Source organism: Anopheles merus, chromosome 2R (genome assembly GCF_017562075.2).
Source record: "Anopheles merus strain MAF chromosome 2R, AmerM5.1, whole genome shotgun sequence".
Classification (NCBI taxonomy): domain Eukaryota; kingdom Metazoa; phylum Arthropoda; class Insecta; order Diptera; family Culicidae; genus Anopheles; species Anopheles merus.
The window spans coordinates 30,067,761-30,094,908 of NC_054082.1; the positions used below are offsets into that span (position 1 = coordinate 30,067,761).

Sequence of the window (27,148 nt, forward strand, 5' to 3'; positions counted from 1 at the left end):
CATCGTCCATTTGTTTCCCTCTTTAACAAACCCTACGGCATGCAGTGTTCTTCCTGGCGGTGTCAGGAGGGGGGTACAATATGTACAAGCGCCTTGAGAGGAGAAACAACCGCTCCCGAGGTACGCTATACACATTCACACAGTTTGACGGTATATGGTATTAGTAATTACACGTAGCTCTTCTCTCACCGTCTTTCTTCGCCGCAATGAGTTTCCACCCTTCAATGATTGTGTGCATTTGTCGAAACGCAATTCCTAACCTCGTCGTGTAGACCAACAGAAAAAAGTCCGACACACTTTTGGTAGGTGCGTTGGTGTGGTGCGTGGCTAACTAAGAAAGCTTGCCGTTTTCCCTCACACCACCGCAACACCGTAGCCGAGAAGCCTGCCGGACGAGATATATAGTCCCTGAGGTTACGAAGTACATAAAACTAAAAACAATAAAAACGTTGTTTTGGTTTTCCCTTATTTTTCACGATTGTATTGCTAACATGTTGCGAGCGAACAAGCAATACAATTTAAATCCTAAAACCTTTTTTTTTTTTGTTTGCTTACGCTAAATGTATATTGTGTGTGTGTGTAGCGGTGGTAGATGTCGCTTAAAAGTACTGTTACAAGACACATAAACATTTAGATTTGCTTATGCACGTTTTTACGGAACCTAACTGTTAGCCACTGTTTGTTCGGTTTACTTGTCCAAAACCGGAAGAGTTACATGATGATTTACACCTTTTACATCTTACGACTAAAAACGATCAATTTGCGAGATAGTTGTTGAGATGATAAATGCTTACAAACTAAAGGAAGAAACGATATTGTGGGAAACAATATTACTTTAACTTTTCGTTTGCTTTTCTCTCTTAATCATCTACTATAATAGGATAACTATGTAATATATGGTATATAAACATGGTGAACGACGGCTTTCGTTTGAGATAAGTTGTACTAAGTAAACAAAAAAGTGTAAATAGTTTTTTTCAACAACAGAATTACACGTCTCCAAAAAGAACTATCGAAAAAATAATTAAAAAAATAAACAAACAAAAAATTAAACAATCTAACGAACAACTCTAGGCGATTCTTTACTATATTGAAGAATGGAAAGAAGATACTTTGAAACAAAAACCATAAAATAGAACTAAATAACAAAAATTGCTCTATGAATGAATTTCACCTTCGTATTCGCAAAAATTCAAGCAAAACTGGACAGACAGGCAAACAATAAAAAGGAGACCAGTCAAAAGAAACAAAAAACAAATTGTCTAATTAAATATACTGAGATAGTTCATGACATCTTCCGAGCCCGCGGGCAGGAAAGAATTGGTGGACACTTCAGTGTTTTCTCCCGGTCGCGCGTTCGATTCCAAACCCTTGGCGACGATGTTGCCGGCCTCGCTGCTGCTGGTGGTGCTGCTCGGGACGTTGGTGGTGGAGCAAGTGGACCCGCCCATACGTAGCGATCGTAGGACACTTATATTGCTACCACTGTTCGCTGCACTATCGACAGCGTTCGACCATGGTCCCGGTGTCCAGAGAGAACTAAGCTTTGGTGTAGTGTCGATCGCCTCACCCGTACCACCGGGCAGTCTACCAGCACCACCAACGCCCTTCGATTCGTCTGCTCGCAAGAATTGAGACCCAATCGCATACGGATCTCGGGCAGCGGACGGAACATCGGATCGCCAAGCATTCGGACCACCATTTGGTACGACATCACCACCCCGCTGCTGCTGCTGCTCGCAGCCTGTCAAGCCACCGATTATGCTGGCGGCTGCTGCTGCCGATGACGAAGGTTCCGGTGCCGACCAGATAGACTCTAATGGCTCCAGACTTTGCTGAGGGCCACTGACCAGCCCGAGCTTACTTTCCCAAATATTCGTACTAAGATTGCCGGTCGAAAAGATGGAGGAGGAGGATGAGGGGGAGGTAGTTTTGGGAAGGATTGCGTGGTCATTATTCTGCGCGGATGTGATGGAGGGCGGCAGTAGTGAAGGCTGCATTTGTGACGGCACCATCGTTGACGGTGTCACACTGGCAGTGGATGTTGTCCAGGGCGTGTACAATTCTTTACTTAAGCTAGCATACAACGCGTTCGAGGTAGGGTTTGTTGTAACTGCACTACAAAGAACCGATGGCGGTTTTAGAGATGCTCCTGCTGCTCCTGCTACTACTGCTGGCAGTGTCACTAACGCAGATGGCACCGTTGCTACCGACGGTGAGGGAGGCGGTGCCGGACCCCACAGTGATTTGTTGCCCCAGATGATGCTGGACATTGCCGAATTATTGGCGCAATCAAGTTTCGGTAACGTACCTGTCGGTTTGCAGTTTGGCTGCGGTTGGTGCGAATTCATCGCACTGCTGGTTGGCTGTATCTGTATGTTGCTGTTGTTGTTGCTGAGGTTGGTGGCAGCGGCCCGGCCACTGCCGACGTTGGAATCGCCACAGTAAGAAGTCGAAACGCCCGAATCGTTGCTCGTGCAGCTGATGTTGCTGATGGTGCTGCTGTTGCTGAGATGGCGCAGCTCCTGGATGAACGAGCTCATCGCGGCAGAGTCCGCGGATGCCTTGTCTGCAAGGGCGCTCGTCGACGCAGAGCACGAGGCGGACGATCCGTTGAACGGTGACTGTTGCTCCTGGCGCCCGGTCGCGTCCGCCAGCGAGCCACTGTTCACACTCGACTTCGGCGATTCCAACGTGGCCTCATGTTATGGCCACTGCTGGAAGTACTGCATGGGCTGCTTGGTGTAGCAGTAGGACAGCGGCTTCACGAAGTGGTTGTCCTGCGCCGAACAGTACGGACACGACACACTGTGGCTGTAGTCGCTGTAGAAGTTCAGCCGCTGGTGCGGCGACAGCATCAGTTTGAAGCAGTTGTTGCACTGTTGGGAGAAGAGAGAAAGAGACACGCAAATGCAAATTGTCAATCGTCATGCCAATTTTGACTGGCAGTACACGCTTCACCTACCTTCAATCGTTCCGTGCAGCATGGCATCGCGGCAAAGATATCGTAGGAATACATGGTGCCCAAAACAAGCGACGAACCGTCCCATTTGTTTACGCAAAATCTGTTTTTAAAAATAGTGGAGAAAATCAAATTAAATATAAATCCTATTGAAACAGCATGCAGAGTCCGCACGAGGAGAAAACTGACGAGATGTGTAATTAAAAATTAGTTTCGCCATTTTATTTGCCACCTGCATGCATGCGCGCGGCTCACAGCGAACGAAACTACCACTTGGAAAAGCCATCAATCATCAAGCATCGGCGAAACATCCGAGCAACGAGTTAACAACGCTGCTACACAGGAAAAGAGCGGAGACGAACGGCAATGGCTCATGAATATTCGGGTAAATTGACCGTTCAGAACAAGAATTTCCATGAAATTAATTCGCTGATAATCCATCGCGCGCGCCCTGCCGAGTGCAACGTTCGTTCGTTGGCACGATGCAATTTGATCGTTTTTCGTTTATTTTATCCACCCTATCCCCCCCCTACTGCTCTCAACCAGTGCCTCATCTTCTCGATTAATTCACATCTCATCAGAGCCCTCGAGCCTTCAGCGAACGCGACGCTAAAACGGAAAAGTTTTATATTTACCTGCACCGTACGATACGGTTTGGCTCGACGCCTTCCAGGCACGCCATGCAGACGGATGTCAGATATTGGACACGATTCTCGTACTTCACCTGTGTGCAGACAAGAAAGAAAACCAATACAGTCAAAACATGTCCTCCTGCTGCTGGTGTGTTATGTAAAGCGATCTAATAAAGCGAAGGTTCAGCGTGTGGTACGAGCGTTTCGTACCGTTTGGCGTAAAGCATTTGCATAACTTTCAGGGGCAACACTTCCTTGCCGGCAGGTGGCCTTGCTGGCGGGTGGGACGGACCGTTACGTACTTAATCGTTTATTAATTCATCGTATGGCAACATACATACTACTGCCCAACCCCACCCACCAGCAGTCGCGGGTCAATCGTCTGGTCTTTGTCTCCTTCTTTGCTCATGTTTCAGCTACACCTGTCTTCCGCCCCCGGGAGACGGGGCGGAAGCATTAGTAAATCATATACTGCGCCATCATAATCAAGCTCATGGCTCACCTCATACCTTACAATTTTCTCAAACTACGATGGCAACGGCGCGATATAGTTCTATTTGGTCATTATTTGGTGGCGTTATGTACGTTTCAATGGAGGATGGTCAAATTTGGGTCATCGGTGACAATGACATTTTCGTCTAGGACTATTAGAAGTCAATCGTCTGCCTCCTCGTGAGTCATCGTGTTACTTTTGCAGGTAGAAGGAATGTTAGCCTTTTCGTTAGCTCATGCTTACGACGACGCCAGCCAATCTCGATTGATGTAGGAGGAGTCGTGTTCGGTGTTGAAATGGGCCACTTACCTCAATGCATCCTTTATTGTGCTGTTTCGGGCTGAGGAAGAACGTTCCATCGACCAGAGGGTAGCGGTCAAAGACTAGCATCGGTTCCTCGCAAAGTACACAGGCGACGCGACTCTTGTGCTGGGCAGCTAGCGACGACAGAATGAACAGACGCGTTTCATCGTTTCCGTGATTGCCTTCATCTTCAATCTGGAGTAGAGATAAAGAGAATAAAATGTAAAGCAAACATTAATAAGAAATAATCACTTACAAAGCGTTGGTTATGTAACTCAAGAACACGTGGCTATCTTTAAGTTGCGCATTGTGACTTCTTCTTCTTCTTTGGCACAACAACCACTGTCGGTCAAGGCCTGCCTATACCCACTAGTGAAGTGAGCATGGCTTTCAGTGACTTTTTATTACCATAGCAGGATAGTCAGTCCTACGTATGGGGGCACGGTCTATTCGGGACTTGAACCCATGACGGGCATGTTGTTAAGTCGTACGAGTTGACGACTGTACCACCAGACCGGCCCTGCGCATTGTGACATAAAAAACAATAATGGAATTATTACTTTAACTATCTTTAAGACAAAGTCTACAACACGTAACGACATCATCCTATCGTGTCACGTGTTGTTACCGTTCTACTCCAACAGGAGCAATGCCAACACAGCAGAATGGCAAAACCATCCGACGAATTTATCATTTCTGGATGCATTTTTGCTGGAACCCATCGCTTTCTGGCCTGACAAGTGCGAGGCAAAGGACAAGGAACGATTTGGCCGATGGAAAATCTGTTTCCGCTTGCGAAACAAACACGACTAGACCAGAAGAAATGGCAACTAGAATAAGTTTTTCTACCGTCAACTGCACGTTATCGCTCGAAACAAACTCGGAGCAGTAAATTTTCATTAATACTTTCTCTCTCTCTCTTTTTCTCTCTCAAGAGCCGTTCCATTCCACATTGAACTCCTTTCTGCATTTCAACGACCGGATATGGACCGGCGCTAAGAAAAAAGATAAACGACTGCTCCCGCAACATTTCATAAAAGTAGGAAAAACACTTTCAAGTATTTTCCATGACTTTTAATGCTCTCTTTCCCCCCTCCCCCCCCACCAATTTTCTTTCCTTGTGTCCGTTGCTTGTGTTGACGCCGGCGGTCGATTCCTTCCGGCAAGGAAACTTGCTGCATTGAGGGGAGCACTATTCGAAAGGAAATTGAAATATCTCATTAAAATGCGTTTCCGTACAGAAGCGTTAAGCTGCTTTTCGAGCAATGGCACGGGCATTAAACGTTCGGAACGGTTCATTGGCACACCGACAGGTGCCTCTCGTAGGGTTCAAGATGTCTTGGTTGATGAACGCGACATGAAACTCTGCCTTCTGGAATGACGAGTCTGTCCCGTCAGCATAGAACAAAGGCGGGCCACTAGGCGCTAAAAGTCGAGACAGTCAGATTAAAATTAACTTCTTCAGCACAAACGCTAGCTCGATGGAAGGGACGAGCATTTAGGGAATCCCGCGAGGCGCGGAATGTTAACCCAGAAAAGAAAAAGACTCGAATTCGAATCGTGCAAACTTCCTATGACTTCAAGTCAGCTTGACTGTTCGAATGTGGAGCTTTTCCTCTCGCAGCTGCATTGTCACGCCATACCGTCATTAAGGTTAAGAGATACCTTGTGTAAGACATGGCGGCAACGCCATCTTGTTGCCCTTTCTTTGTTACTTTTAGCGATGGTTCGCGTTTGCGATACTTCGATCGAGAATGTAGGTATTATTAAAATCATAAATATCGGAATATTTCTCCATGACACTCGCTATGGCTTATGGCAAAGAATATATGGAATATTAAATACGTTGAGTGTCCTGAAAAACGACGACCAAGTACACACGTTTATTGTACGCAAAACGAACTATTTCCTGTTTGTGACTTGAACTCAGAGAAGATGTCGCAACATCAAAAGCGAGATGAAACCACCATTTAAACATAGGAAGACGATTAAATTCTACTTTAATTTTCTATCGATGAAAATGTTTGATGCTCTTCATGCTATTACATTTCCTTCAGCACGCTCTAGCTTGGGACAAAACATCGGTGGCACAAACCGTGCAAAGCGGGCAGGAAACTACCCAATAGCAAATTGGATCTGGAAAACTGTCACCTTCAGCGGAATGCACACCATACCATACTGCCTTTTTTATGTGTCTGGAACGCTTCATCCCTCTCGATCACAAGTCGCTTCCGACACGCGAGCTCACACAGCAACACAGACACCTTTATGCTTCACAAAAATGCAACAGACAGAAATAAAACTCTATCGGAAGAGCAACGGCAAAGCATAGCACAACTGCACAAAGGTTTTTGAGGAAGCAGAGCCAAACGACAGATGTACACCAGACGCAGAGAGCACAACATACTGACTTCCGTTACTTTTACGTAAGCCGATCGGTACGTACACACACACACTCAAAACGAAGACCACCGTTCGCTTTCATTTTCTTTATAAGTTAGTTTATGCTGCTTCTATATTGCAATCCATTCGCCGCTCTCAAAAACCGATCCGGAAAATGACTCAGCCAAAATAATGGACGCAATTCGTTGAGTGTGTGCTGCTGGAAGGAGGGAATGGAACTCTGAAGTAATACCATTGACACAACACTACAAACACACGATAGCATCCTTTTTCCTCCATCAGGCAGCTTTCGTATAAAGATGCGCCAGTGAAAATGCTTACGTGTATAAATAAGAGCAAACAAAGGATGCAATTTCAATCTATTTCTGCAGAATCAACTGCAAAAGATAATATGTGTGCAATGTGTAAGGAAAATGTATTCTGCAGCATCGCGTTTTAAATGAAATGAAGACATTGAGCAGCAAAGAAAATCCAGTTTTGTATAATTCTATTGAAGACATTGCTGTTTAATCCCACCGAAGCCTTACCAGCAACAGTGCTGTGCCTCTGAAGTATAATCGTCACGAAGCACAACACAAGAAAATCATTACAGACAACGTAGTAGTAGTAGCAGTTCGATAAAACCGAAAGCAAAACAAACGACAGACTACAAGTGTGTACACTTAAGCTCGCACAAAGCGAATGGCCTAACGAGCGCAGCACAACCAGCACAGCAAAACGGTGGGTTAATTTTTCGCTAAGCTCAAAATTAAACGATTTCGGAATCTGATTATGGTTGCACCGTTACGGTAGGATAAAAAGGACATTCGAGCGGAGGGGGTAGAGGTTTGGTCCGTAAATAAATGGTGCTTGGGGCGCATCTTATTTTGTTCATTTCACTACAATCGCGCCCTGCAGGTAAATGAGTGTACAACCAACCACCACAACATCACCATTCGCTGCTTCTCAGTGCAATGGCAGCGAAGCTTTCCCTGTATCTTTGCAGCAATGATGTTTCCTCTTTTTATGTATTCCTTCTTTCCCAAACCCGAAAGCGCTTTCGTCCGTCCGCAGTAGGTACACAACACACAGGTTTTGAACCCTACTTGAGAAGTTGTTTGCTCGTACAGAGCGCACACCTTCATTTTCCCACCAACAAAGAACGGAATGGCACCGCGAAGCTGCAGAACAGTAGTCTTGTGCAGTTCGCCAAAACCACCCTGACACAAACGGAAATGGAAATCAAGCAAAGAAAGGACTTGGCGGTATGGATACTCTGTGCTGCTGCTGCTCCTCCAGCGAAGAAAACAAGCGGAAAGGAATGGATAAATATTATTTTAAATTCTCGTCGAGCGCATTAAGCACCTGATCTTTTGCTTTTGCCACTCAGGCACCATCACGCCATCCTGCCACGCCATCCAACCAACCAACCAGCTACCTAGCTTCCGGCTGCTGCAACTCAAGTCAACAACGGAGAAGCGTCGCACCGCTTTCAACTCCGCCAAACCGTCTTTACCTTTTCCGAAGGATGGGGAAGGATGTTGGGTGTACGGGGTTTTTCCTTTTTGCGATGCAAACCAGACATTATTATTTTTCTTTTCTTCTTCTTCAACGACAGAGTCCGAAGAAATGGGAGAAAATCGTAAAGAAAATCTCATTCCACCTGGCAGTTTAGGTGCATGCATTTTGCAGGCGGAGTGGGGGTTGGGAGGAGGGTCGGAGTGTGACCTGAAATGGAAACCCGAAAGCAATCGGCAGAAGGTGTAAATGCTGTAGCGGCTATTTAAATATTTTAAACTCATGCTATGCATTTTTAACGAGGTCTTTTAAAACGCCCGCTCACTATTCCCCATCTCCACACCATTTCTTCATCCTTTCCACGAGGCTGGTAGCAAAAACTCATACCACCGGCTTTTGTGTTCGTCTAAGCATTGAATACGAGACCCCCGCCTGGTCGTTGTCTTCCGTCTGAACCGAACCATCAAATGGCAGAGGGAAATGCACCAAAACTCAACCAAACCAAGACCCGGCTTTACTGTGTTTGGTGGTGGTGGTGGTGACTGCTGTAGTATTTTCGGTGCGGTTATCGGATTTTTCGGGGGGCAACGAAACCGATAAAATCGTTTACCCCGTTTGCAGGGTTTTAGCTTCTTTTTGTTAGTATAAACCTAGCTGCCACAATCGAAAGGAGCTACTTTGCCGCGCATTGCATCGACACACACATACACAGAGCAACCAAACAACCTTCCCCAGCACACAGTTTAGCCACCGACGGCAATGTGTTCGACGAAAATGGGAAATTAAGTATCGTACCATGCCTTATTCGAATGCTGGCGCTTATTTTCTGCTTTTCAATACGGATGGAATAGCAAATGAAAACTTTTATGTTGAGCTTAAAAGCTTCCCACACATACGATTCATTAAAACGAAATGATGGTATTTCAACCAATTAAACCCCAGAGAGCCACAGCCAGACCTAAGGATCAGCACAGAAAGTGTCTGATTTTTTCATCAGAAGTTTCACAACGGGAGAAAAACTGAACAATTCATCAACTACGATTTCACCACGCGTAACTGGGTTCGAGCACTGTTGAGAGAGAGAAAAGCATGAAAATGAATATGTTATGTGCCATAAAAATCATCATCAATGTCGTTTTGGAAAAAAGGAATCCTGTTGCTTCCAGAACGTGTGAAGAACTTACCACTGCACTTGCACGGGGGATAGACAAGATGTTGCCGCAATCTTCAAACTCTACCAGCGCACACATCCTCTACCACTCTACCAGCTACCGAAGACACACAGACACACTGTAGAGACACATTTTTCACTCTCCAACAAGCATACCCGTCTTTGCCCTTACCACCATGTTACTCTTAAGGTTCTTCTTCAAAAAGTTAACACTCTATCCGTGATGTTGCGTGAGGTGCGCACACACACACACACACTTACACACCAAAGCACCATATTGTCACAATGGGAGCTTTCGAGAGCCGATTTGCTTTTATGAAATGTGAGCTCCAACTTCTGTGTGCCAACCACTGTGACGACACGTGGGGCCAAACCCGTATGATTGGCACCGAGAGTACCGAGCACGCCGAACAGCGCCGCCAAGACGAGAATAGCAGAGAGCGAGAGCAAAGAAGAAGCTGCAACAGAGCAAACTAACACGAAAATGATAGTCATCATCGTGAGTTTCAGTGCCATCTTTCACTCCCCGTTATGGTGCGGCGCGCCAAAGGGCACCAGACAAGACAGCGGGTGTTGAGAAGTGCACAGGAAGCCGCAGAAGAACGTTACCGAAAACTAACCACAGTGTAAAATAGCGATTCCGCGCGCAGAGCGCGTGCATTGCTTGTGGCTGGCTGGGGAAAGTTTTATCTCACAGAGCGGGCGACGAAGAACACAGCAGACGCAACGAATCTATGCGGACTAGGACTTGTTGCAGAAGGATGTGGCCCCGGGACACACAGTTAGAACGAACTACTGGGTTCGTTTGCCGTTCGTCAATGGTAACACGCCCCGTGTTACGCTTTTCCAAGCAAGCTGCTTTCATTCTGCACTTCTTCACACACAACGATTCTAATGCAGTAAAGAAACTCCCGAGATTTCTCTATACCTCACACGATGATCCTATGATCGACCATTTTCTCGTTCAATCTCATCATTTTCACTCCTCGTTGATTTCGATTAGAATAAAGCTGAGTGAAAGGAGTGTTTCCCCCCTCCCGGGACATCAGTCGCAACAGACGCCAGGACGTGCTGCGAAAGGGAAGAAGCTGACTGTAAAACCAGCTTGGGATTTGTGGCGTGAGAAAGTCGGGGCAAACTGGAGCAGGAGGCGAACCATTTTCACACGATAAAACCAGTCAGAGGGAAAGTGTTAAGTGTTTGCCTTCGATGGGATGCTACGACGCCACACAGTGGCATCAGATTTTCTGTACCTTGAGCAAGAAGGGTGTCCCTGTGGATGGTTCAGAAAGAAGCGGAACTCTTCCAGGAAGAGAGAATGCCATACACACACACATGCTCGACTACACATTATATAAGATAACTACACGCTTGAGAAAGTAGTTGATTAATAAAATCAATTCAATGCACACTGGCAAACAAACCGGGAAGAGGCGACTTCCGTAGGAAGTAAAAATCTTAGTTCGTCGACGCCATTGGGACTACTTTCTTCTCCCAATTCTACATGCAGCATTACGGAAGTTCGCCAACACTACACTGCTGCACACGTTTCCACAGCAACAGGAAACGGTAAAAGTCATTGAATAAGCTTAAAATGCAATCAAGAGTAGTGTGTTATTGTTTGAGCGACGCCCGTCCAGATTATCGCCTGGCGATGTGGACGGACGATGGCTTTGAAAGGCACTACAACAAAATGCACTGCACTGTTCTGCCATCCAAGCGATCTTCCCGAGCATTTACTCGCTTCGATTTCCCCCGCTTGGTGTGTGTGTTCTGTTGATCCGGAGTGCAGAAACTGCCGGTGTAGGAAAAAGTTTCATAGTTGAAAATCACTTCCAACGGACTCCGCGCCTGTTACCGGTATAAGCTAGATTTGATAACGAAAGATGCACACAAATCGAAAGCGACTGCACGTCACGAAACGAAGAGAGAATCCCCTCTTCAGCTTGATTGAAATAAGATTACTAACCATTTCCCTGCATACCGATTTGTGCTGTGCTCAAGCAGGCTTGTGTTAGTTTTTATCCTGGTACTCTTTCAGGAAGCAACTGAACACGCGCGCATTGGGCGTCGAGACACACAGTGACTCTTCACGACAGACAAGAAGCGTCTGACAGACAGATGTGTATGGAAGTGCAGAAGAGTTGGGCATTTGCTGCTACTGCTACTACTGCAGTTTCCTGTGTCAACGACGTGTCTCGTGACAATTCGACGAGCGAACGAGTTTCAAAAACATGATGAATTTGCAAACATCACACACTCTTCAATAAACAACGAGGCAACACACACACAAAAACCCATCACTGCCAGAATCATGTCTGCGTGTTCAAAAAGTGCCTCTTTTAGAGTTGGAAAGCACACGTTACTTGTTGTCGCTTGTTGAACTCGATGACAACGGAGCACAAGCGCTATTGTTGATATTCAGAGCTTCAAGTTTGTGCAGACTGTAAACGCATCGAAACGAGAGAGTTAGTATATGGGTTTTCAAACGTTGCGTGATCGTTTAAGGATAAAACAGTTAAAACCCCTGGTACACAGCGCACGCAGACAACGCCAGAGCACAAATCATTCACGCAAATCCACTTGAAACAAGTTTCTCATGAAACCAACCGTTCGTCCGTCCACCCGGGTGGTGTGCGGAGAGACGACGACATGCGAAGTCTTCACATCAACTGTAAGCCACCGCCACCACCGAGAAGATAGTAACAAAAAAAAATGTAAACGAGTTATAACAAAACCACACAAAAAAACGAGAACTTGGTCCTGTGCCTGTCGTATTTCCTTTTGCATCCTCCTCCTCCTCCTCCTCTGCCCATGTTTGCGTGAAAGCGCGTGAGCAAAATTTTTAAAACATAAACCATCACACACAAAATGCGACACAAACAGACCCTCTCTCTCTATGCTGGGCTATGAGGTCGTCGTAAAAGGACAGCGAGGTGCACGCCAATATGACAAGCGGTCGGGCTGTGTTGTGGGGTGTAGTTTTCGTGGGTCTGCCTCGCGGGAAAAAAATGCCGACCACCGAAAAGAATCGCTGCATAAGGGATGGGGAAAGCATAACTTCATAAATATATTAAACTTTGGCTTTGGTGCCGGGTCGACGCAGCGACTGCCGACAAAGCCTCACTATAAACCACGTCGTCGCTGACAAACCAGAAATATCAACTTTCGAGTCCCCAACGCTTCGCCGCCCGCTGACGAAACCGGGCGCGCTAAAGACATACGACACACGATGATCGTGTTCTTTTCGGTTTCAACGAGCCTGTTTCAAAAACTGCGCGACGACACACCGCATACATAGCTTGTGAGTAGTAGGAGGGGAAAAATATGATCTTGACAGAAAGGAGCAACCCCTGGCTTCGGTACGGTTTGTTGGTGGAAGAAGCGTCCGCAGGGGAGGACCAAGGAGGTGACAGTACAGGGACAGTTTGAAAAGTGGCTTTGCGTCTTTTTTTCTGTTTGTATTACATTGACTTTGACTTTGCTGCATCACTGCAACAGAACCTGCGGTAACGAAAGGGCGTGGTTCTGTTGCAACAGGGTAGAGCAGAATAATCAACCATGAACGCTTAAGGGGTAAAGTGCATGTAATGAGGTTTTGTAACTTTGTGGTATTATGTGGATGTGTTAAACGCAACATAATATGATTCGTTCCGGACAAAATTATGTTACGTTAAATGGTAATCGACTCGCCAGCTATTTTCTCTTCTTTTTTTATGTAGAACCACAACTAAAAATCATTATAAAGCAAAATGATTTTTCGTATAATCTCCATTTTCATGTGAATAATCTGTGCTTTTGCCCACTATCAACATTAACACTAGAAACACGGGAAGCAAAACAAAGCACTGCGCACAGCAGAGGCGAATGGAAATGGTTTCATTTTAATGTGCATTTAATTTGATGGCACCGTCACAAAACGTGGTCGTGTACCGACACGATCGCGCGCTTCACGGATGGATGGTGTTCACCCCACCATCGCCGTCAAAATCGTTTGTCCGTTTGCGGTTTATCCGATGGCGACAAAAATGGTCGTAGAGTACACACATCCCGTTTGATTTTTCCCCGTCCCCCAAACGACGACGCATCATCGTCATGTAACTTTCTCCCACCACACGCGCAATATCGCCTTTATCTCTCGGTCGTGTCTCCGGGTGGATCCTGGTGTGCATTTAAACGAGCAACATTATCCCTTCCACCGGTATACTACTACCGCAACCCCCGTCAGGATCGGTGGTATTAGTGGCTTCAGAGCTATACCACTATCTTTACAGGACGACATTTTCATACCACAATTGTGAGCTCTTTAACCTCCGTAAACGGAGAAAGCATCCATCCTCTATTCTATCTCTCTATCTCTCTCTTTTCTCCTTTGGAATAGAAAAAAAAAACAAGGAAAAGATTAAAAAAGGTTTACATTTTTCTGCATCGATGGAGACTGGAAACAGCCGGCGGGAAGTGACGAAAAGCAAGGCAAAAAGGAGACGCCCGGTGATTCAGTTGATGAATTCAAATGACACTGTTTAAGGGGAGCACGTTTGCTGCACTCACACACGCAAGCAAACACACACACACACACCCAGCTCGTTCCGCGGCGACATCATACAGCAAAAACTATTGCCGGGTAAACGTAATTTGTTCCACCCTCTCCCTCTTGGTGCTTTGCCTGCTCCTTGCTGGGGATTGCATTAACTTCGCCCCGCCGCTTCTCCACCCAGGAGTCCGATAGGAGGCGGACTCTGGCACGAACGAGCCACGAGATGAGGTGACGATTGAATAATATTTAAATCAAAATGCAAATGGGCAGTGCGCGCCACACCGCACAACTACCCACCGTCAGCATGTGCTGCTAATGCTGCGCACAGATATGAACAGCGCGCGCTCGCCAGTGCGGTTTTGCAAAACTGAAGAAGCGCATTCATTATCATACACACAAAACGGCGATGCACCGGGGAATGGAGGGGAAGCGTGAATGAAAATATTACCGCGCCAAAGCAAGTGCATTCACTCTTTTGCTGTAATTTCACCCCTCAAATGCGAGTTTTTCCCACCGTGTCTAGTGCATATAATTGAATGGAAGAGAGAAATTTTCACTATCCTAACGTAATCATCAATTATGACAGGGAGTTCATTGTAGCCGTTCCCAAGCGCGTTCTCTATTCATAGTAACATACACTAAAGCACAAGGACTATGGCCCCCAGGGACGGGCCGCGGCGAATGAAATTGAATCAGGGAAGGAAACATCACACTATGCTGGTGTTTCTGTCAATATTGACACCGTTGCTGGGGGCTGGCTCTACCAGCAGCAGGTTCTTTGGCAAGGGAAGCGAATGTCCCTTTCTGTCGGCACTCTTCCCCCCTATCTCTCTCTCTCTCTCTCTCTCTCTCTGGGGTTCTATAATCGATCAAAGAGCTCCGACTTTCCATTGTTTCGCTTTGTCAATCGACCCAATCGATGGCAAAGGGGAGAAGCCGTTGCCGATTAAAAGTAAACATACTTCACCCGTGGAGTAGCTTTAATTATTTTCCCGCCAGCCCTATTTGCGTCGTATTTCAGCTACCAATCTATCCTCTACACAGTCCTCCCCGCTTGGTGTCAATTGCTGCCGCTTTTGTCCGACGATAGCGACACACGTTTTCGATACCCGTTGCAATCTCGGGACGGATTGTTTAGTTACTTCTTCCGGGGTCCGATAATGGTGTCGATAATTTATTACAAACCGCTACACTCCCTCTACTACCGGACGGAGACACACACGCACACTCTCGCTATGTTTAAGACAATATATCACTATTGCCGCCTTCTCGTATGTTTTCCAAACCTCACAGCAGCTCGTATACTCCCGGCGCGACCAGGCATTTTCTTCGCACTTTCCCCCACAACAAGCCGTCCTTGAGAAGCGCGCCTGAGACCGGGTGGACAGGGGGCCACAGTAAATTAAATCTCGACTGCCACCATCAAAGTATCGCCACGTTTGCTCCCTCTTCCAATTGATCGTGGGCTCAGGGGGAACGTGCTGGACCGATGATTCCGTGCTAAAGGCTATAACACTCTTGCCCCGGGATCGAGGAAAGGCAGAAGAGGAAAATTGAACACGAACGGCACACAACAACTTCCTTTCATTGAAACAAATTGTGTACAACTACCAGCACCACCACCCCACAGCATCGAAGCGAGTCTTTGACGCAGCGCGCAGCAAGGGAAGATGAGTTGATTTTGCCCGTATTATCTTTATTACTTTCGCCTCACTCTACCTTCTCCCCCGGCACACACTGACCCCTCCACCCACCAGGGGGTTTCTACCGGCGGCACAAACGACTTCGGTAAACATACCTGACAGTCGTGGCGCGCGGTGGTAGAAGAAGGATGACGTCTTCTCTCCTTCGCTCTCTGGAGCTCTGACACCTGACACACCGGGCAATCCTTAGCTTTAAGCGAATTTCGGTAGCTTCGTTTCAATGGATAGGTAAACAAACGTGGCTCCTACCGCCGCCGCCCAACCACAAAAACCACACAATCCCCATGGCACTGGTCGGGGTGTGTCTTGGTAGTGTATTCTAATCAGGGGAGGGCAAAAACCCATTCCATTCCAGGGCGGGGGGGGGGGGCAAAAACACACTCCCCCTTCACCACGGTTCGAATACAGTATAAGAGCGAACGCTGATGAGCGCAAAATCAACAATCTAAATCCCAATCCGGCTCCTCTCCCCCCTTCGCTATTCCCATCAAACCTCGTCCCCGCGCGTGACGACACAATCGATCGGAAACGAGGAAAATTTCAGCCACGTCCACATTCCAATCGAATACGTGTCTCTTTTCTGCTGCACCTTCAATATCACCCGAGGGAGGATGGACTGGTAGAAGTGAAGGAGCACAGCGTGAAGGAACAGCGAAAGCATGAAATACAAATGCAAATACGCCCGGCCACAGGACAATGTTCTTATTAGCATGATTATTTTCCGCGTGGCGTTTCACAATATCGTTGACTTTCTTTTCAAATAACAGGACGGAGAGAACAGGTGTGCCCCAGCAGCACCGTCGTCGTGTCTTTCCCCCACTTGCCGGTTCGCATAATGTACATCATTCAAGTGCATTCGATCGTGTACCGATAACGAGTGGATGATGATGGTGATACGCAAACGTAGTGTTTGATTAGCATGATGAGAGGGGAAAAGGAATTTTGATTATTGTACGTGCAAGCAGAGGGAAGTGGAATGTTTCTTTCGTTTTCTTTGGAACAGGTACAACAATTTGGTGTTGGATCGGCGAACAACAAAAAGTGGCATCTAAAAATAACGAAAGCTATTTTTATCCTCAAAACAATCGAAATCAACTAAGCGTCAACAACGAAATGAAAGTTGAAACCTAAATTCAACATCATGTATTATACACGACAAGTTCAACCACCCGCGTTAATGTGTGGTTCAATATTAGCGCCCGTTGGAAATGCTCTAACTTCAAAACGGGCGCTAAATTCTTTAAAAATATTCATCACATCCAACAACACGCCCAACACACACATGTGGCGCACAGCAGAATGCAAAGTACCATCATCCCATCAACACCAATGGCGAGAAGTTCTTTTTCCAATCGTGTTCCAACGCACTTGCTACGCTTCCGTTATAAACAAAATCTCAGTCAACAGCCGAAACACCGCGGTCGTGCGAACCGAAACTCTTGCTTAAATATTCATAACCGCATGGGCGAGTGAAAAATCCACAAAACGTTGTCAAGAATCGGGGGGTTAGTCGCTTTTGCAACCGTACACACGCTTCATCACACATACACGAGGTGCGCTCTCCGCAGAAAGCTCTTTTTCGGCACGAGTTTTCCATGCCCAGCATCAAAGAACCGCACAGAACCACCACTACCAGAGCCACCACAGGCTCCCGGGGAAAGCCCGCGCGAGAAAACGTAAAAGGTATAAATTTATTTTATTTGCGTACGACGCTCAATAACTCAAAAAATGCATGATTCAAAAACGTGAAACTACTCCTCGTCCCAACCCACGCGGACAAGGGAAAGCACAGGCTCGAGAGAGATAGAGAGACAAAAAGGATATCCACGGTCAAACCGTCGGTCTTCGTCTGCGGGTAAGTGAGAATGTCATAAAACTCGGGGTGTGCTTTCGATAAGCAGCAGCGGGGCAAGCGCTTTTACACAACCCCGGAGGGGCGTCGGCGCTGTCTCCCTTTTCCTGTCAAAACATCATTTCCACAGGTATCATAAACTAAACCTCGCCTCGCTGGCTCGCTGCAGGATTTGGTGCAATCATTTGCACTTCATTGAAATTCGCGACGCAGACACACACTCGGAGAAGCACGACCGGAATGCAACGTGACACACACCGCGCCACAGAGCCAGGTTGTAAAATTTACAACCGCACAGAATTGGGCACCGGCACAGGGCATTGGGGAATGATTTGTACGACATATCGATTGGGACTTTTTTTGTGTGCTCCCCATTATACTTCTTACCAGCTTAAAACGTGCCAGAAGAAAGAAGAAGAATGTTTAAAATGCGCACACAAATTAAAAATTCTAAACCAAACCTGGTTGAAAACTTTTCAAATAGTCGCTTACAACCCTTTACGCCACGGGACGTTCGTCGCTTAGTCAACACACTATATACCGCACATATCACATTAAGGCGATGGTCCCCCCATGAATACATTAATAAATGAATGCTTTCCAACCGGCAGAAAACCGGCGTTCCTACGGCGCTGAGGGGTTCAAACTTAATCGATTCTGCAGAATTTTACCAACCAACGTGTCACGTGGCTCACTGCTGAGGCGTAAAACATTTAATAATGCATTCACCCTCTATCGTATCACGTGATAATATCGTAGTGTGCTAATTAAATTTGATTTTCCACTAACGAGACACCACACATAGCAGCCGAGTCATCATCCACAAGCCGCTATTTTCAAGGGGTAGTTGAAACAGCACACGCTCAATGGCGAGAGATGCACCTTCATTAGCTACAACTTTCCGCTCAGCAATTGCATACCTTGCAGGCGCTTACCACCATCACGATCGTGAACGAACGCGCGCGCCCACATTCACTTTGCGTTTTACAGATACATTAGGACAGAGTGCAACTTCAACAGCAGCAGTTTGAGGCAAAATTTATCGCACATCGGAGCGGATCTCACATCCCACACATTTCAGCCGCCTCCCACCCCCAAAGCGAAACATAGCGCGCACAGGAAAGACAAGTTCAGGAACTCTCCTTAAAAAGATTAAATTTATCTATCTTGCATCGTATCTAGCCGCACACCCAGCACGAGGCAAAATGCAACGCTATAAAAAAAGAGAGGAAGTAGTCAAGCATCCAGAAGAGAAGATCCTACACTTAATGTCTTACAATATTTCGACGTTTATGAGCGGTTGTCATGCCATTGCGCTTGGTGCTGGTGGTGGTTCCACCTTCTTGTTCCTGGGTGTTGGACTACCTATACTGCGGACGGTACACACTCGACGCGACAAGGAGGGACCAGACCTGATGAACGAAGACGGCAGCGTGCGGGCTGGGTAGAGATGAATTGTTGGTTGACGTTATTAAAATGTGATAACAAACTACTTTTACCCTCGACGTGGCACTCCACAACACCGTTGAATGTTTTAACCAAGCGCAGCGCTGCTCCTTTGTCTTTGGAGCTTAAAGGACCCGGGACCGCACAGGCGCTCATCCTCCTTTTTCCCGCGGTACGGGGCATTTTATATAGCCCACGATAACAAGTCCAAACTTCAACTGTGAGTGAAGCCAGTGTGTGTTGGAGCTGGAAGAAATCGGTGTTGATGCTTTTTCGCCCCTTTAGTCGATGCTGCTGGTGTACACAAAACAGTGCTACACAAACGCCTCACTCAGTTTGGCAAGAGGTGAGTGAAGTGTTTCTCTGCCAGTCCTAGAGCACACCCATGGAGCAAATATCTCACCAGCATAATGCGCCCTCTTTCTGCCCTCCTTCCGTTTTGCTTACCGTACCTCCATTCTTGCCAGCACGGCGCTGAAGCACACACTCGAGAAGTTAGCATCCTTTTGGGAGTGTTTTACCGCTTCACTTTCCAGTTCATTTTCATTATCACAACGCAAAGGCATGCCGGCACCGTCCTCGTTACACGCGCATCAAGAAGCCGCACACAGCCGGCACCGGTGTCCCTGGCGGAGTACAAAGCGCGTCGTTGTCCTCTTACCTCCAATTCTGGGCGGTGTTGGTGTTTTTTGTAGCTGTCCCTACCACTCTCTATCGCTGAGTTTTGCAACAAGCGTAATTCGTGTGAACGAAGAAGAAAAAAAAGCACACAACCCCTGAATTTGCAAACGAGGAGTGCCGGGTACGGTTCATTTAAAGGAAAAGCCGCTACACGATAACCGCAAAAAAGCTCACACAGGATACAGGGGAAGGGCACGCATTCCCTCCCCAATCTTCTGGAATACTCTCTCCTCAAGCTGCAACAGAAGACGGAAGGTAAAGTGTGATGTGGTATTATTTATGAGTCTTTTCGCCGGCGTGCTGTTGAAAAAAGGGTTGGAGAAGTTGCGGCCGTTACTACCCCCGCACGCTACTCACCGGCGGGGAAAAGTTTATCCTTCTCTACCAGCTTCCGCGTCCTCCAGTGCATTGGGCGGCTCTCGCTTTTTGCCATTCTGGTCAGGAAGGAAGCAAGTTCGAAGGGTAATGGCACTTCACTGTTTCTCTCTTTTTCTCGCGCCGGAGCGTTTGGTTGTGGTAAAGGAACGGAAACATTCCAAAATACCACACAACACAGCTCTTGAACGCTCCCAGACAAACACGCACACACGTTTCAGCCATTCATTCTAAATACCTGCCCCCTTGACACTTGGCTTACCATTGGCGGCTTGGCTTCTGTCCACGCGGTTCATTTCATGGCGCTCACAATGCTTCGGGCAAGAGTGCGTTGTTTAATGGGAAAAATATGAAGGAAAAGGCAAACCGTGGAATAGAATCAAGAAAAACCGGGTAAAACTGGGTAAAAAAAACTTCAAATCGCATTGAAGTTAAGCACCAAGTGCATTTTCTCATACAAATGCGTTTCTCCGTTGCCGTAAATATGAGAGTGATTCTTTCAAACCACTTATGGAAGAGGTTATGGAAATGTTCATCGATAGTTGGGTATCCTTCTTCTTAGTAATTCTTCTTCTTTTCGTAAAGTCGTATCCTATCACAAAAGACCGCGTAATCTATCACCTTCGGGTATTGGAGTCGCTAATAGAACACTAAGTGCTCCGCAAAGATCACCGGTCGTTAAATCCTTTTTATCTCCTACGTTCACTAAGTCGTCGTTGCACGTGAACAATAATAAAAGACTGAAATAATTTATCGTTCGATGTACCATACCAATGATAGGGAGCAGCTTCCTTCTACTTTCGCTTCACTATCAACCAGCTTCTTGAGAAACATATGAAGACGGATATTTACGAATACACATTCCAAAGTGATGTGATAACTGCGTCTTTCTTTCCAACGTGCGGATGTTCCTCCGAAACGCCACACACACGTACCACCATAATTTCCGCTACCAATCATACAACCAAGCGCAATACTCCTTCTGTCGATGTACGCATAAAAATAGCGTAACAAACAAACACATACGAAAAGAGAGGAAAATGTCACCAATATCCTAGGAGACAAACATCACTTTCCATAACAAATAGATATGATACGCGACGACGATGGTGTTACGTCGCCCCAGACGAAACGACGAGAGATCGAAACACGTACATCCTCTCTCCGACAACTCACACAGCCAGCCTGCCTGCCCAAGGCGCATGTTCCAAGAATTGAGTGCGATCAGGCACCATAAAGGATCAACAGTCCGATAACGACACACACGGTAGTAGCGAGGATATGGCAGGACAGGTGTAACAGTGCTCACCACACAACACACACACCCACACGACGCATACCGAGGAGTTTAATAGTAATAACAAAGATGGAAGGATATAACACCCCCCCGGTACAGAACGAACGAACGAGTACTTCTTCCTGGCGTACATCGGAAGCCAAAAACCTGGTCTTGGCGTCGTCGATGGGGAATTTATCGCCACGCGTGCTCAACGGACAAAGAGCGACATAGGGCAGGTATAGCAAGCGGGATTTTGTTGAATGATTTTCGCATGGTACTATACCCAATGATCAAGGAATGTGTTTCTCTTTTTTGGACCAAAAATCCTAACCTAAAAGGACGTGTCGATCCAACACTGTCGCACACACCAACCACGAACAAACGAACGACTTCCGGCGAAGACAATAACGATTATTGAGTACGGTGTGTGGGGAGTGTGCTGATGACGATGTTATTGAAAGTAAAGTTTCCTATACCGTGTCTTCGCTATTACACCGATCACCATGGCAGGTGTGAGGTGGTTGTCGTTCATGCAGCGGACACATGCAGCTCCCTATATAAAACGCACGAATAACATGCCGAACGGACACAGCCGGACATTTGCTTTGTTTGAGCGCAGGTTTCCTTTGGCGTGAGGGGAAGAGATCCTTGTAAGGTACATGAAAAGGGGGCAAGACTTAGTAAGAGAGCTCGTAATGCATGCCAAGTTTAGGTTGTAGCATAAATATTTGTCCGAATTTTATTGAACCCGATAGATGAAGTAATAAGAGCATTAAGTATAAAGCAGAGAGCTCGACATCCAAATAATTTAACTCAGTTCAAAATTATATACAACCTCTTTTGGCATAAAGCAGACGAAACCATAGTCTAGTCTATGATCATTGCAAAAAAGTGGTACTGGTATCATTACTAATGACTGGCACATTTCAATTTCATGCTATTGCCTTTTGCATGACAGATCAGATTTGTTATTTCACGGTAAAGCATTGACCTGCTAGGGACCTAACAGCAGCTAACCAAATATGCTCCAGCTGCACGTCCTCTGTCTCCCACTGGCTTCCTCTCCTGTCCATCGCACAACGGCGACATATATGACACTGAAACAATCTAATAAACTAAATTCTTATGAGGCACCGTAATTACAAATGGCATCTGACAGCTAGTAGCGCGCGACGTCCTTGTTCGCCCCAGAGGCGACTTTGGGGTAGTTCCTGTGCGGTGGTGGTGGTGCACACCATCTTCTTCCGCATTATACCTTCCGAAATTCCCACCACCAATGCAAAAGCTTCTGTTTTCCCTTTTTTTTGTCGGTTCCATTTATTATCCCCCAAACCACCGGAACGCTGGAAGGGAGGAGAAGCGTCACAACCAGCTGTGGCCCACAAAGGACTTTGCCCATCGTCTGGGACGCTTGCAGAGAGTAGAGAGTTTGCCTCCATTGCGCTCCCACTTCCCCCCCTTCCGTGAGTCCCGTCTTTGTCGCTTCGCCTCGGCACTCTGCAATGATGAATGACAGAACGGCAGCGAACACCTACAGCTTTCGCAAAAACCAACCAGACACCGCTCAGACGAACCCGTCGCGTGTCCTTTCCCGACTCCTTTCCCGCGCCGCCTGAACCGGAACCGGAAGAGTGAAACCATTCCGCGCACCAAAGAAGAGAAAGAGTTCCGGGTTTTTGTTCCCCGCGTACGATTTTCCCAAGCGGTACTGGCCGAGTGAGAGAAGAGCGCTCTCACCAAATGACGCTCCACTCTCTCTCTCTCTGGCTGAGAGCGCGGAAGGATCCCGCGCTCCCGCTGCCTGCACAAGGAACAAATGTGAAACGAGGTCAAAAACCTTCGTATAACGTTATTAGGAACGGAGCGCGCACAAACGAGTCTTCTTCGTTCCTTGTTCCGGGGTCGGTAAATAGTGTGTGGCTGCGATAGAGTGAACCTTCTTCTTCCGGCTACGAGACGTTTGCGTTCCCCATCGGTAGCGTGTGAGTGTGCGTCCGTGGTGCATGTCGTTGCCCGCGTGGGGCTGCCCAACGCAGGTCTAGAACGAGAGAGATAGAGAGCAACACACCGAAGCGATTTCCATCCCCTTCAGGCGTACAGATCAGACTTGTCTCTCGTGTGGGTGGTTTGCAGAAAAATCGCATTTAGTGGAAAACTCTCGTGGGGAAGGGAGGAAGAAAGCTTGCTACACTTTTCCAAGCGTGGTGCTGTGCTCTTGTATGTTTGTGTGTGTGTGTCTTTGTGCTTCGTCATCGTCTACCGAAAGCCAACGAGCCGTATTTTTTGCTACTCCGTATGGCATGTACACACACGGGGGAGAACTATTGCTGCTTGTTTTGTATGCTATTGCTTTATCCATGTCCAAAATGAAGCTTTTTCATGTGTTCATTTTTCCCCATCCCTTTCCTGTTCCGGTTGTAGTCTTGATCAAGCTAAACGCCACGAAGAATCTACCCGTATCTCTGATTGAGGTACACAAGCAGGGAATGAGAAAATCTTTCCAAAACCTCCAGAATTGGTCCTCATCCGACATATCCCCTTATTGAATGACAATTACGAAATGGATAATCCATCGCAATAGAGGGTTTATCACAAAAAGTAGAAGTGCATATCAAGTAGAAGTGCGTATTAGCGACTAAGTCAAGCGAATGACTTCAATATCTAATGCATTTCATCGATGAATTTGCCGCCTGCTTGTTTCAGGTTTGAACTACTTCATCCAATGTATTTCAGTATTGCAGTATTGAAATTATTTATATCTATGTATAGAACATATATGTATCCTATCAGTCGTTCTGTAACACACCGTCTGGTAAGAATTCATCGAAAAAGCAGGCGGACCTGATGACCAATGGGACAAGTAATTCCATTAACTCACTTATCGGAATTGCGAAAGGGAATTGGAAATAAATCCAGGATCTTGCGCAGGACAGAATCGAAACAGGGAAAAACATTCAACAGCACACGTGTATCATGGTACTGTGCTTTCCTTCCAATGCATTAACGATCTCTACATTCGCTCACTTGTAGTACGAGTGAAGAGAGTCGATATCAATTATTGTCTTACCCTTAGTACCAGTTGAAAATGTTACCAGTTAGACGTATCAGAAACCAGTCGTACCTGTAAAGAGAGAAAAAGAAACCAACGCGTCTATTAGTTACGGTGCTATACGAGCTATTAGTTAAGGTTCTTCATGCTTTAAAACAATAATTACAAATTCAGCACAGATATAATTTTTCCACTTGATACACAATAGCGCCGCGACGGCACTGCAGAAATCATTTCCATTCTTTGCCACGCACGAACAAACCCATCTGCTTCGAGTGTACCACCGGGCACATTCTGGGTTCGTGTTCCTCGCATTTGCAATTTAAATTAACCAAAGCCCAGAAACTCTACACCCCAGGAACGAAGAGGAGCACGGCGCTATTCTGCCAACATTTGCAAAGTCTAGAAAAGAAACTTTATCGTCCTTTTTTCCCGTCTTGCCTGTCGATACACACACAGCACGCGAAAACAAAAGCTAACCGAATAAGAAAAACGGAAATCCATTAAAGTTGTGATTGATTAAATTCATTACGAAGGTCGCGTCCTCTACAGCTCCTGCCCGAGGAGAGTCCGTCTCCGCACGTCTTCGTACAAGAGAACCTTCAGACAAACGCAAAACCTCCTCTACCCGAGTCTATCGTGTCCCTCTGTCCCGTTGGAAGGATATAGAAAACATTGCGCGCTAAACGTAATTAAACAAAACGACAACCCGAAAGAACACCTCCAACCCATAGAACCCCACCACCACCTACGCACACTGTGTACAACGGGGAGAGGCAACAAGCACAAGAAAATTGAGTTGTAATGGCGGCGGCTTCTGGTTGTCGTTAGAACAGACGGGAAGCTTTTCCTCCCTCCGTTCTGCAAAGCTCCGAAAAGAGGAACGGAGCGTTTCGGGCAGCAGCGAGGCGTGTTATCGCTTAATCCGCACCCAAGACGCGAATGAAAAGCTTCTCATCTCATCGCGGTCAATTCGAGAGGTTGGCCACAATACACCGAAACGACAGAAACGGCACCGGAGAGAAGAGAAGATACCAATAAAACTCTCGCCTGGGCGCTGCTCTGACATTGACATTGCCACCTTTCGTAACTTGATAGGCCGCCGCCGCCACTGTTCACACCAAAAGCACCATCACCACCCACCACACACTCTTTGCTGGCAGGCGCGAGGTGGCGGCTCTGGTGGCTTATCGCGAACCATCATCCATCCAACACCGCAAAAATGAGGTTGTGGGTGACTGTTGTGACTGGCTGATGGTTGGAAAGTGCCAAATCTAGGGTGAGAGTGCCCTCTGCTGGGGGGTGGATGTTGATGGCAAGCTGCCGGTGGCGAAGCAAAGGACAGGCGAAAGAAAAACAGCTGTTTTGTTTACTTTTCATTAAAACCGATTTACGCGGTCGAAGCGCATTTCAATCACGAACGGGAAGGGATAAAGGAAAGGACGGGGAGATGGCAGAACGGAGGACAACAAACACCCACGTAGACACACCGGTGTAGAGACGTGGCCGTCGTGTCGCAGAGAAAGAGCTGCGCGGTGTGTGCAGCAGGACGGTTCTACTTCCAACTTGGAGTGAGAAGAAATTAGTTTCCACTCGAGCGAAGCGCGTCCAGAGCGCTGGAAGCAGGAAAGACAAACTTTTTTGCTTTGTTTACTAAGCCTGTGCTGTTGTCGGTCGTCTGACAGAACGGCATTAAAATAAGGAAAGCTCAATTTGTAGAAAATTGTTGAACACAGTTCAACAATCAATAAAAAAGCACTCGAAAAACATGGAATTATTTTAGCAATACGTTTCGAGCAATGAGCAAATCTTCAACTCTTCACAATAAAATCATGGCCATTGTGAGAGGGCAGTAATAGTAACAAGACAAAAAAAATGTTACACCCAAAACCACCCATCCTTCTGTATATCGAGTGAAACGCCTGCACGATTCCACTGTGTGCTCAAACACTCCCCACACAATCGGTGATTCTAAAATTACACCGCGCAAACGATGCCGGATTCAATTAAAAGTTATAAATTTTTATTGTGTTCAACAACTTTTACGACCCTGGTGTCGTCAGCTCCTGGTTGGAGGGGGGTTACTACTACGACGGGTTGATGTCGGGGGGAAAGACGACAGATTTGTTTAATGAACTTCGAACTATGGCCAATTTGCAATTCCCTCAGGTTAAGGGCTATTGATCGACCCGTAGAATCGGTCGCCGTCGCCGTAAGGACGGGGCGCATCAGCTTTTGGGTGCTTTCTTTTCAATGCTTTCGGTTTTTACTTGCGACACAATCAAAAAAAAGGAGAACCACCACCGTTGCTCAAATTAACCAATCTAGAAAGGGCACACGATCAGCTGATGGCAAAGTGTAGGGAAAAAAAGAATACGCCAACAGTACGCCTGAAGTTGAAGAACCGGTGAGGTGAAGCTTCTCACTTTTCTTTCCCTGCGTTATCTTCTTTGCCGGGGAAAAGTTTTTCCTGTGCCTTGAGCGAAGTGTTCCCGTTCATGACGGTGGTGCTGGTGCCAAACGCTAAACGGATTTGCTTAATCAAGTATTAATGAGCTGTAAAATATGCTGCTGATAAATGCACTGCGCGCTGAGAACGCTCAGTGAGGAGGCTGAGGGTGTTGTGCAGCATCCGCCACGAACGAGCGCTGTCGGCCATCGAGAAAAAGTCGGGGAAACAGAGATTAAAAAATAAAACCGAAATCTATAATGTGGGAGAAAAAAAAAAGAAGCTTCAGCACAGTCTTGTTGATGAGCTGTTATTT

General features: G+C 46.6%; 2 protein-coding genes across 2 annotated transcripts in view; both read right to left on the reverse strand.

The window, feature by feature from the left end:
- Positions 1-1,262: 1,262 nt before the first annotated feature.
- On the reverse strand, positions 1,263-2,543 carry LOC121590594 (uncharacterized protein PB18E9.04c-like). The gene has a single exon (XM_041910398.1). It carries the CDS (start codon positions 2,541-2,543, stop codon positions 1,263-1,265), a length of 1,281 nt encoding a protein of 426 aa, XP_041766332.1.
- A 160-nt stretch (positions 2,544-2,703) lies between these two features.
- LOC121587965 (headcase protein) overlaps positions 2,704-27,148 on the reverse strand; it is a 107,828-nt gene continuing 83,383 nt past the window's right edge. The window contains exons 4-7 of the mRNA XM_041905371.1: positions 4,397-4,585; positions 3,598-3,686; positions 2,966-3,065; positions 2,704-2,879 (exon numbers count right to left, since the gene is read on the reverse strand). Coding sequence (XP_041761305.1) covers positions 2,706-2,879; positions 2,966-3,065; positions 3,598-3,686; positions 4,397-4,585 — 552 coding nt within the window. The 3' untranslated portion in view covers positions 2,704-2,705. The remainder of the gene's footprint in view (positions 2,880-2,965; positions 3,066-3,597; positions 3,687-4,396; positions 4,586-27,148) is intronic.